The following is a 12,548-nucleotide window of genomic DNA, read 5'->3' on the forward strand; positions in this document are numbered from 1 at the left end:
GCCCAGCACATTTATATTGCACCTTGCACACCTGTTGGTGATGGCAACTGTTGATCCTCCTGGATCATGGTGTATGCATTAGGGCCACCCAGACCTTCAATGCATATCCCTAGGCAGCAATTTTTGGAGGAGTGGAAGCTGCCCAGACCTTCCATCCTTCCTTTAGGCCACTGAGACAAACCCAAAGACCAGACTGAGTCCAGATGTTTGGTGTCTCCAGGGCTGTAGTTGTATAAGTGTCTGGGAATCAAACCCAGGGCTCCGTGTGGTAGACAAGGATTCCATCACTGAACCACAGGGGACCCCTGCCTACCTGTTAGTGAATTAACAATATCTGTAAGAGGTACCAAGGAGAATAAGACTTTTCCCTAATAAGGTAGGTCAGTTGATGGCAATGGGCAAAGCCAGGAATTTAGCGTACAGGAACGACATGTTTTTATTGGATTTATCAGCCTCCATGCCAAACACATGGAAGCACTTAATAGTAAATGCAAAATATGTACCATGGAAAGATTCCAGTGGGAGGAAAGACTCTGAGAGGTATCCAATGCAAACCATAACAGCATTAAGGACAGATGACCCCTGCTTCCCGTTGGACTCTGTGACAATATCCCATTGGCCGGTGGTAGAGAAATCTGAGCGTTTCTTTATGCTGTGGTCTGAAAAATTAAACAGACAGAAGTAAACTAACCGGGTCAAGACAAGAGGACATATCTTCTTCTTAGTGTGTTGGGAACAAGCCTATGGGGCAGGGACCATCTTTGTGTTCTGCTTGTTCAGTACCTAAAACCCTGTGGGCCAGAGTTTTAATGGTGTTTTTTGAGAAGTAGGTGTCTTGCTCTTAGCAGTTTCAGTGGGAGTTAGGTGTCCGGGTGCTTAAAGAAATCGTACCAAGAATCTACCTGCATTTATAAGTGCCTAAAACCCTTTGAAGATCTGACCCCGGCCCACAAATGGTACCAACACATAACCAAAATGCAAGTGTTGTTACTTGTGGAAGGGGTTTCATATGTCCCTTTTCTCAGTCCACAAATCAGTCCTGTATGCAGCTGAACATGCATTTGGGATTAGAGATGGACAGTTCATAGAGAAAACAAGAGGGTCAAGGCATCCTTAAATTACTTGTGGCAGTGAGCACTGGGAATTTTATTACCAAGCTACATAGCATCTCCATAGGCTGTGCTAAAAACCTAGCGGTGATAAGTGGTTTGATGACTAGCAGGATGCTAGTGCTGGTCTTGTTCTTGGACTCTCCAACTCAAGTAAACTGGAGTTTACTGTAGTGGAGAGGCATCTCTCAATTTGGGGGTCAGACTTTGGAATACAAGTGTTATGGAGGTTAGTGGCCCTGTGTCTAGAGCCAGTCTCCCTTAGACTTCCCAGGACAGAATGTCCTTGGGAGCCAAATGACAAACTTTGATTTTTAACTCTGCATTACAAAAGATATCAGACTTAGACCCATTAAACCTTTATCTGCTACTATATATATAACTGCTACTATATACATGACTGATTCCAGTTGGCCCACCAATAAGCCTTGATTGCTTGTCTAAAGGTATAATTCTTTTAACTGGCAGCATTAGCAGGCTCTTATCTTCGTGTTTCAATGGAGCAATACATTCTGTAGCTCACCTTGAACTGGATGTGCTTCACAAGGTCAAAATGCATTGCATACAGCTTCAGGTATTCAAAGAAGTTGGAGTTGGGCAGATAGTTTGGAAAATGCTCCAGACAGGGGAAGTCTGAGAAGGCTGATATCTCCTTGCAGGAGTTCCTGACCATAGATTTGTACAGGCTTGGCTTTCCATCTTCACTGTGTTCCTATCAACACAAGAGCACAGGGAAAGTGAATCCCACTCACAACACACGCAGTGAGACACAGCGTTAAGTTTCTGTTAATCAGGAGACAGGATGTGTTTAGGATGTGTTTTACCTAAAAATCTTCAATTAGAACATGACTGGATGGATCTCTTCATTCAGTCATGTAACACAATAAACAGAATCATAGAGACTGGGAATGAAAGGAACCTCACAAGGTCATCTAGTCCTTCCCCTTGCCCTGAGGCAGGATCAATTACTTTTTTCCAGTCTGCTTTTAAAACCACCAAATGATAGACCTTCCCTAACACTCCCAGGTAACAACCTTTCCAGTCCTAAACTCTCCTCATAGTTAGAAACTTTCTCTTGCTATTTAAAATACTTTTCCTTAGTTGCAATTTAAGCCCATTACTTCTAGCCTTATTCCCAGCCAACATGGAGAACAGACCATAATCTTTGCTACTTTAACCTTTACATATTTGGAGACTGTTACTGTCTGTCCAAGTTGGGCTCCCTCTTTCTTGATCAGGGCTGTCCAAATTAGTGTATATACTAATACACCATGTATTTTGCTCCAGCATGGGCTACATCATGTGGGGGCCATGGGCTCCCTACCATACCAGACAGGCGGGCACTCCCAGAAGGTGGGCACTTTGCACCCTCCCACTGCTGCACTGAGCACATGGGCACTTTCCCCACCCTCATTGCTTGGGGTTCAGGGCACTGGACATGGGTGCTTTCTCCCCACTGCTCCACTGTGCATGGAGGTGCACAGGAGCAGTTGCCTCAGACCCACCTTCAGGTCCCTAGGCAAGGGATGGGCTAGAGCAATTGTCCCAGGCCCATCTTCAGGTTCCTTTGTTGTATCATGCTGCACCAGCACTCCATGCCATGGGCTTCCCCAGCACTGGGGAGCGTGCAATGCAGTTCTGCCCTACCCTATAGGGAAGGCCAGAAAGCAGAAGCCAGAGGGAAGAGGTGCCCAGAGCCTCCAACTACTGCTACACCTGCTTCAGCCAGAGCAACAGTGGAAGCCAGTAGTGGCCACGTTAGAGCCCAGGGTCTGCAAACTAACCCCTTACAGGCTGCATGCAGCCCACAGGCTGCCAGCTGGACAGCCATGCTCTGAACGAAACAAGTTTCGACTAGGGCCATGATCATTTCTAATGTTTGCTCTGGATCATCTCCAGTTGGTTCACAGCTTCTTGAAGTGTGGTGCCCCAAACTGGTCAGAACACTTGATCTGAGTCCTTTCCAGTACAGAGTAATATGGACTGACTTTCTTATACCCCTCTTTATATGTGCAAGTGTTGTGTGGAGGTTCTTTTTTGTGCAACATCATGAATGATGTACCAAAATGACATGGGAGAGCAAGAAAGCAGGGGGTTTATTTTTATGCCACTGCACACTAGGGCTGTGCGAGGCTTCAGACAGAGCTTTGGATCCTGAGAAGCTCTGGATGCTTTGGGGTCCGAAGCAGCACATCTGGGTCAAAGTGCTGGCCTTGTTAGGCTTCCCAAAGCGGTTCAGAGCTTCCGAAGAGCTTCGGAGCCACCTCGGAGATCCAGCCATAGGGTATAACGGGGAAACAATAAAATATCTATAACTTTGTTTTTTGTCTGATTTGGATGAAATTCTCAAGGATGGTAGACTCTGCAGAGATGATAAATTCTGCCAAGTTTCAAGAAAAGCGGTGCAGGGGTTTGGGGGGGAACAGCACCCCAAATTCTTGAAAGCAAAACTCATATCACGTCTAGGCGTTACAACATAGTGGGGTAAAAACTGCAGGGGTGGTAGCTCTTACTGAGTCCACAAAGTCTGCCATGTTTCAAGAAGATCAGTGCAGGGGCTTGGGGGGAACTGCACCTCAAGCTGTGGACAAGCAAAACTCATGCATGGGTGCTTGTGGGACTGACTGTGTCTGTCTTGGGGCGGGGAGGGGAGACACTACCGCAGGCCTGGCTGCTAAGCTGCCGTGTTACCAGTTACCAGTCAATCAATCATGATTCACTTAGGGACCAGGGAGTCAGGGACCAGCTCAATACACAGGACCTAGCTACTACATAACTACTTAACAAGCATCAATTAGCACCTACAAAACCAGGCTAAGGAGAGGAAAGATTCAATACAGACAATCAACTGGCCCAAGACAGGCACAGTCTTGGCAGGAGTTTTGCCTGTCAGCAGCTAGGGGTGCAGGGCCCCAGAACCCCTGTGGCAGGGCACTGTTTGTGCCTGCCACTTTAAGGGCCAGAAGACAGCAGCTGGCAGGTGCCTGATGAGGGCAGCCATTTTAGATTCAGGGCTGCCCATATAAATGTGGCATTTTGCTGCTGGAAGGCCAGGCTGTAGGGCTGCTGGTATCATCGGGAGGAGCTATAGGGGATGGTCAGGAGGCTCCTGGTCCCAGGCATAACCTAAAACTGCACCCTGCTGGGAGTGGGTGGCCTGGTGGGGCTCTCAGTGATGAGGGAGCCCCCAGGAAATGCCAGGTCAGTTACCACCCGGGTGAAAGGCGGGTTGGGGTGCCTTAAACCCAGCTCCCACAACCGGGTGGGTTACTCCTTTGTAGGGTCTAGAAGGTGGAGCCCAGAGAGAGAGAGAGAGAAAATCGGGCCATAGACTCTTAACTTGTCTTGACATCCCCTGACTGGTCCATGCTGGGGCCAGGACCGGAAGGGTCAAAGGGTCAGGGGCCCACGGCAAGGAACGCTCAAGAGCTGAGAGTCTGGGGTCCCGACTGGCCTGGAGCTGGGCCAGGGCTAGCAGAGCCAAAGGTCCTGAGGGGACCACACCCATAAGGGGGAAGCAGCTCCGGGAGCTATGCAGCCGGGAATGAAGGCAGAATTGGCCGCCTGAATAGAAGGTTCTAAGTGAGGTCCAACTAGCAGGATTCGGGGGCCCAGTGTGGGGCTGGTGATATGGATAACATCTGGATGCCATCTGCAAGGCTTGGGCTGCAGTGTAGGAGAGGAACAGAGCCACAGATAATGTCCCCTGGCATCAGGGCAAGAAATGGGCAGTCTCCCGCTTAATCAACATCAATTAATTAATTATCATCAAGGCATGGTGAGCGAGAAGGCGGGCTCATATTCCCTAAATGCACAGCAGTGAGGTGTGCTGGACCCCATCTCTGCTTCCATGCCCACTAGGGCTCTAAAGCTGAGGTCACTTGACACCTTTCAATACGGTTGCCACTCCTAACCATGCTCCATTTGGGTTTCCGGTGGCACTTTATCCTATTTCACATGAATATAAATCTTGCCTGCACACAGTGGGGCTGTCAAGAGATGGCAGCCTTGGGGAGGAAATTTCCTCTCAGGTGGCAGCTTGAAACAAGGTTAGCAGGTATATTGGTTGTGTGGTGCCAATCAGATTGTGTGGCTTCAGGGTTGGGCTGGGTTCAATTGGTGCCTGCACAGGACTGGCATCATATTCCATCTTTTTGAATAGGGCATTTGCTTTTCTATTCCTGGACCTAGGTTGGTACATTATTTGGAAGTCAAAATAGGAGGAAAAACAATGCCTGGCACAGATGCCTCTGATTGAGAGCTTCTGCCTTTCAGAAATAAGTTTTTGTGGTCAGCGAAGATCTGTACCTTGTACCGTGCTCATTCTCAATAATGCTGCCACTCCCTGAAGGCAAGTAGAAGGCCAGGAATTTGCAATCCAGGATCTCATAATTCTGTTCCACTGGGGTAAGTTTTTGGGAAAAGAAAATGCAGGGCTGTAAGTTTTGTTTAGGACCCTGTGGTTGGAAGATCATGCCACCTATGTCTGTGCTAGATGTGTCCATTTCTACCACAAATGGCAGGGCTGGGTCAGGACGAGCAAGCACAGGATCAGAAATGAAGGCCTGTTTCAGGGGTTTGAACACTTGCTGGGCTTCCTTTGAACAGCAGAACTGAGCATTCTGCTGCAATGGTACAGTGAGAGGACACACTTCGTGGGCAAAATAGACAATGAATCTGCAGTAGAAGTTTACATACCTTAGGAATCTTTGAAGTTCCTTGACATTTCAGGGGGCTTTCCCCTCGCAGATGGCCTGAACCTTCCAGGGGTCCGTTTTCAGGACTTCGGGGCATAAAATGAATCTAAGGAACTCAATTATCATTTGGCCGAATGTGCATTTATTTTATTTTACAAAAAGGCCATGTTGGGACAGTTTTTCCAGCAGTATTTGGACAAGTATTGAATATTGGATAGGCTGATTTCTTTACTTTACCTGCTCCTTTTCCCAAAAGGATAGGTTAGTCACTGGAGAGTTGGCAAAAACTGGGCTTTGGGGAGAATGTCCATCAGCTACATCAAAGGTGTTGGGTGGAAGTCTGATGGGCAGAATTAGCTATTTACAGCCACAGGCAATCAAGCTACACTTATTGTGAACCTCCAGAGTTCCCCAAAGTCATTGCTTTTCTCAAAGCAGGTGGACTGAAGCCCCTCCTCCAGACAGCACTTAATGGACACTGTGGCCGGGTGGGGGTGAATAACGAAATCTCTCTCCCCTGGGGCTCGCCTGCCACGCTTTGGAATGATGGAAGAAAAAGAAGTTTATTCCCCCAATGAATGAGGGTGTAGTACATCACCCCAGAAGCAAGATAAAAGAAAACTGGTTTATTAGTAACATCCCTGCAGGTTGTGGAGAACCCTGGCTGTTCTCACAGCTTGTGGTCTTCCTTTTGCCCTCCATCACTGTGCAGCCCATTCCCCCAAGCCACTCAGCTCCACTCTAGTCCTGCTCTCTTTTTCTCTTTCCTGCCGTTACCAGTGGATCCTTCCTCCGTGGGATCTTGTCTCATCCAGCAAGTCTCTCCTCTCTTGCTCACCTCCTTGCTTTGCTGGTCACTGTGGTTACCTACACCCAGTCGGCCAGTCTTATCAGCAAGCTGCTCCAGTGCTGGGTCTGCCCTTCCTGGTGTCCCTGCTGAATCTCTCCACTCTGTGCCCCAGGGGGCAAAGGAAAACCTCTTGCTGTGGACTTAAGTAGCTGCTGGCTCCTAATCAGTTAACATTCACCCTGGGTGCCATCCCCTTCCCAACTGTGTTTACTAAGTAATTAACTTTGCCCTGTCCCTGACCTGACTCTCACCTGTACTTGCAACTTTGTAGCATCGAAGAAACAGGGCTGTCCTTGCCCTGTTACAGACACCAATCCACTGACACCAGCTCCAACAATTGCCACTCTCTTTACCGTAGTCTTCTGTATCAGAGGAAGATTAGGTTGAATCAGGTCAGTGAACACAGTTGTGAGGGTTCAGTCTCTGCCTCACTTCCTCAACAGCCTCTGAAATACTTTAAACAGTGAAGACATTGCTATGGACAAAGTCCTTTCCTCCCTAACAGGCATGTCTGCACATATACATGCCTGTAACATATGTACACCAGATAGTGCACCATGGGGATCTTTCATGGGGATCTTTCTCAATGAGATCAGCAACCCAGGAGGATTTCAGAGCCTGTGCTTCCAAACTCTGGGCAATAACTCTTTAAAAGGTAAACATATTGATAGCAAATACCACACCCTCTCCTTTTCACTGATATTGACCTTTCTTAGTAGGCTGCAGACCATGAGTTTAACATTTCATCATGTGAATCCTCCCACCAGGATTCAGTGTCAAATTATTTTCTCATGCGAGAGAATTTCTAATAACTCTTGTTATCTGGCTCTTAGCACTGGAAGATAGGCAACTGAAGAATTTTATGTGCCATAGCTTAATACTATGATTCATTATACTGATGTCCTTTTGAGCAAGTTACATAGTTTCATGTTCTTGGTGTATTTATTCACTGAACTACAGTTTTTGTGGCTAATTTCACTCCTCACTGACTACGTTAGCCAGGTCTGACACCCAGAACAGTAGTTCTACTATGCAATTCAAGACTACCCAAACCACATCCAACTTTCTCACCACAGAAAATGGACAATATCACATGAAGCCACCTCCTCTCTGTTTATACTACTAATCCGGCCAACACTTTGGTTTTGGTATCTTCTGCTGTTTGTCTTCTCTTTTTTGTGGGAAAGAATGAATCTTCAAGAATACCAGGACTTCCTTCTTCTTCAGCTATTTTCCAGATTACCTCAAACTAAGGTTACTAACTGCCCATAAAATTACTAACTGCCCATAAAAAAAAAAAAGCTAAAAATACCTGTTCAGAAAGTCTGTAAGAAAATGAGCCCTTCATAAAAATAAGCAAAAATAGTTAAGCAGATTGAAGAATCCTCTTGAAAAGAAGCCTGAAGGACAGACGGAGCACAGCAGTGCAACCTGATGTCTGAATGGGAGTGAAGAACTCAGCTGTAAGTGTTATTCTCAGGGCTTTGTATTTCCTTGGTCCCACTCTCCCTTTTCTACCCATGTGCTGTCCTCTTCCTACAGCTATTTGTCTGGAAGATGCAGGAATAGGGGTGGTGTAGCCAAGAGGGAGCTGAGGAGCTGGAAGGAGAGAAGGAGGGTGGGAGTTCATGCCTGGATGGGGTAGAGGCAGCTGGACTGGCAGGGAAAGGAGGGGTGGTGGACTAAGAGGGGGCACCAGGATGTGGGGCTGAGCAGCACCATAGCTAGGTTGGGTCAAGGGGCTTAGAGGGGACACCAGCATGGCCCCTTATCTCCAAGGGGTCTGTTACATGTCAGGGCAGCCCTGTGCAACCTGGCTATAGGGAGCTGAGCAGGAGCAGCCTCATGCACTGTAGTCTGTCCATCTGTGGGGGACGGGGATAAGCAAACTGAGGCAAATGTGCCCTTCTGAATGTTTGGCCATGAGAGGTGCAGCAACTAGAAGTGTTTTTGGGGGGTGCAGGGGAAGGGAGAAGGAGTGAATCAGGCATCTGGAGTAGCCCCATGGAATCCATGTTGACTGACCTGCTGCTGCAACGTGAAATGAGCCCATTCCTCAGGTACAGCAGCCAATCTCACACTGTTACAGCAGAAGTTGTACCAACTGTTGCCCAAGCAGAGAGCAGGGGCAGGTAATGTTCTGCACCCCCTTCCCCCCCTGCCACTATCCAATGATCAGCATAATTTCTCCCCCACCTCCCACTCGCCCACTTCTGCCACAGAGGCCAGGTGCGCGTGTGTGTGTGGGGGGGGGGGGGGGGGAAGCATGGTGCCGTGTACCCTGGAGGTGCCAGGTTGTGGGGGTGAGTAGGAGAACCATGTGATAAGGGCAGCAGGGTTTACCATTTTTCAGTGGTCAAGAACATGTTTTTTACTGGCAGTAAAACATGTCAGTACAAAAATTTGTAAGTAAATAGTCTACAGATTGTCAGTAAAAAAAAATAAAATTCTTGGGTTGGCAAGCCTGTCTCAAACTTTCAGTAGTCTCAATGTCAGCTGAAGCTCTTATCACCAGGGGAGATTGTCTGCTGCTTCAGAATCCAATCTGATATTGCAACAGGGAATTAACCCAACTGAATAGGCGCCACACATATTAGTCTGGCAGTACAACTTCAATCACCACTCACGTGGGGAAATCATCTCTCATAGCCTGGAAACTCTTCAAAAGGCAGAGATAAACCAAACCCTTTTTTTAAAAAAATCACTCAATCAAGTAACAATTTTCCTTTGCCCTTCCCTGCCCCGCTGTGCATGTTTCCCTCCCCTCCTTCATCCCCTCCCCTGCCCACTGCTGCTGCTGTCCCCAGCTGACATGAGTACAGATGGAAGACTCCAGAGCTGCTTCTGTCCTGCTCCAGTTGGCCTTCATGTGGAGCTAGACTTGGTCAGAAACAAAAGCAGCAGCAGCAGCAGTGGGTTCCCTTCCCCCTTGCTTGCTCCTTGGCTGGCAGGAAACATGGGGGGGGCAGGGGGGGGGAGTGGCATGGCAGGGCAACCTGCCCATCACAGCTGCTTCCCCAGATGAGTGCACACCCCATAGAGTCTTGTTCTAAAGCAGCTCTAGAGCTCTTCCCACCCTGGCCTCAGCCCCAACCCCTGGGGCAGCCAGAGATAGCAGCAGTGGTGTGTAGGGGAGAGCCACCACAGAGCATAAGGGGAAAGGGAGGGAGGAATTCTTACTCAATTTGGGGACTTCGAGTCCCCAGCTGCTGTTCCTTGGTGACACTGACTGAGGTGTCTGCACCTCTTCCCCCACTTTGAATCCACCCCTCCCCTGCCTCTGCCTACCCCCTGGCATAAGCTGGAGAAGTATCAGAGCTGCTCTACCTTAGCTGTGGTGGCTGATGCCCCTGGGAAGCTGTTTTGGGAGCTGATAAGACTTTAGAGAAGATGCCAAAGTCCTGCTGAACTGTGGGCTGTAGGAAAGGTGCCCTTCATTGGACAGCATGCAACAAATAGAGTTCTTTTTGCACTGCTGGAATGGGTCAAAAGGGGCTGTCAGGATGGAAAATTCTACCCTTAATTTTTATCTCTTTCTCTTTGCAAAGACAGGCCTAGAAACATAAACGTCTACAAAATGGTGCATGCCTATTACCCAAATCAAAAGCGATGTACGTCTGAGCCTCACAATAGTAGCAGGACTTAGTTGGAAGGTGTTCTAAGACCACACATACCCCTTTTCATGAAGGCAAATCTGTCAAATTTGGGGTATGCCTTCCCAAGGATCATTTTGCTGATCCTCTCTGATCTCTCAGGATCACCGTGTGCTCAGAGAGAGAAATGGATTTCTTCTGGATCACAGGCGGCAAAAAAAATGAATTCAGGTTTCATTGGACCAAGGCATAGGGAGTAAGTGAGTAGGAGCATGGCTGGGACTCTTACCTAAGAGGTGGACTCTTCTCAGCCTTGTCCTTGCACAAAGGGCTTCATTGTTGGTTTTCTTTCTAAATGATTCTCTCTGCCAACAAATTATAGGAATGGTATAGGAAAGAAAGGGAACAAGACATGAGCAGCCAGCCAACACATATATTGAAATATAGAAAGAAATAGCTTTAAAAAGGGAAGAGGATTCAAATGAGTAGTATGTGTTAAGACAGAAATCTAATCCTGGAATTGCAGAAATCATAGCTTCTGAAAAGGAAAGGATCAAAGAAATTGGTAGTACACTGATACCATTTCCTCGATGTCCACATATACAGCAAAGAAATAGAGAGCTGGACTCTGAGAACCCATTTGACAAAGGTCTAATATAAATATAGGGACTGAGGTGGGTTAAGAGGAAGTCATTGGGGTGGACTTCAGAGTTTGCTAATCTCATGTGAACAGCCTCTGATCTTCTGTAGGGGTATAAGGACTCAGAAGCAGAGGACGAATTTGCTGAACTCATACAACCCACCTCCCACCCCCAAAACAAAGCAAAACAAAACAAAAAAACCCCAACCCAAATCCCCAAACCTCCAGAATTTGTAAATGCCAGTTGACACTAGCCAGCATCTTCTCCATCAGGAAGGCTGAGTGTGAAACTCTCACAAACAGACTTTTAGAAACCAATTAACCTGTGCCATTCCCTTGGACCATTGTTCGAATGCAATATTTACTCTATCTACAAGCCAATTCCTAAAAGCAAATCTCTAAATATCATTTTCTAGCTATCAGTGGACACTGGCCAGGCTCTTTGAGCTCCTAAAGAAACTTGGACAAGGAAGAGATAAGACTCATTTTAAGCACTTAATTCTTTTCTTTTTGTTTAAAAGACACTGAAAGTTTACATGATGGTCTTCAAAGGGCATGTCTACAAGTGCTTTTACACGTGCCTAAACTTAACGTGCATTTGCCTAATGTGCATTAAGGTGATTTAGATGCGTGTCTACACATGTATGTGCTAAGGCACATTAACGTGGTGTATGGACCAATTTCGGATTAAAGTTAGTCCCAAGTCAGTCAACATACACAGCGTCAATGCACTGTAGTGCGTCTACATGTGTGTTAAGGTGCTTTCGTTATTTGTGCATAAATTTCTCACCTGCTTTTGCAGGTATCAGATTTAAGTGTGAATAGCCTAAAACCACCATTTTAATCGCACACTTGCTTAATGCACCTTAAATCAGGCTAAAGCACCTTTAATCGGCATGTGTAGATGCACCCAAGGTACCACATTTTGGACTGACTACACATCCAGGTATATGCTAAATGGCAAATGTTTAGAATGAATGGCAAGACAGTTATTTCCTACCTAGTCTATGACAGCAAAGATAATTAAACCTCCCAAACAAAGCAAGTGCTAAGGACTAATGCTGTTATAATCATGAGTTAATCTACCTATACCAAGTACCTGTCTGCCACTCATAACTATAGCAAGTGAGCTATTCATGACATTTATAATTACAATTTATAAATGTATTTGCCCTTTCTTGTGAGGGAGGGTAGTGCTATTATCCCAACTGTATAAATGGGGAGCTGAGGTACAGAGAAGGATAGGATTGCTCCATGCATGATCTTTTCAAAAGGTGGAGGCATCTGGGCAATGCCTACCCATTGTCTGGTGGTTTGAATACTTAACTGGGAACTAGGAAATGTAGGTTCAAGCCAACTCTGAATTAGAGAGACCTACAACCCAGGTTTCCTACTCTTTGTTAAATGTCCAAAACACTAGGCTCCCTGGTAGAAAGGTGGGAAAGCCTTCTTCCAGCATCTCACAGTTGCTATTCTTGGGCTTTGCCCAACTAAAATTGTAGGATTTACCCAGCCTTATGCACATAACTGGATGATCTCACTTCCCCATGCAACTGCGAACCAGAGTGCAGTCTTTCTGAGCACACTCAGTAGGCTAGCTGGTGCAACACTAAATCAGGAACTGTATGTAGGTGCCATAACATGCAGTACTCAGCACAC

At 46.9% G+C, this 12,548-nt stretch overlaps 1 protein-coding gene across 1 annotated transcript; it reads right to left on the reverse strand.

The window, feature by feature from the left end:
- Positions 1-381: 381 nt before the first annotated feature.
- LOC132250689 (flavin-containing monooxygenase 1-like) lies at positions 382-6,369 on the reverse strand (the record flags this gene model as incomplete). The annotated part of the gene is made up of 3 exons (XM_059727658.1): positions 382-652; positions 1,619-1,821; positions 6,193-6,369. Coding segments are annotated over 3 exons (651 nt in total), but the record flags the coding sequence as incomplete, so codon positions are not given.
- Positions 6,370-12,548: the final 6,179 nt, after the last annotated feature.

The sequence above is a fragment of the Alligator mississippiensis genome, chromosome 5, assembly GCF_030867095.1.
Source record: "Alligator mississippiensis isolate rAllMis1 chromosome 5, rAllMis1, whole genome shotgun sequence".
NCBI lineage: Eukaryota > Metazoa > Chordata > Crocodylia > Alligatoridae > Alligator > Alligator mississippiensis.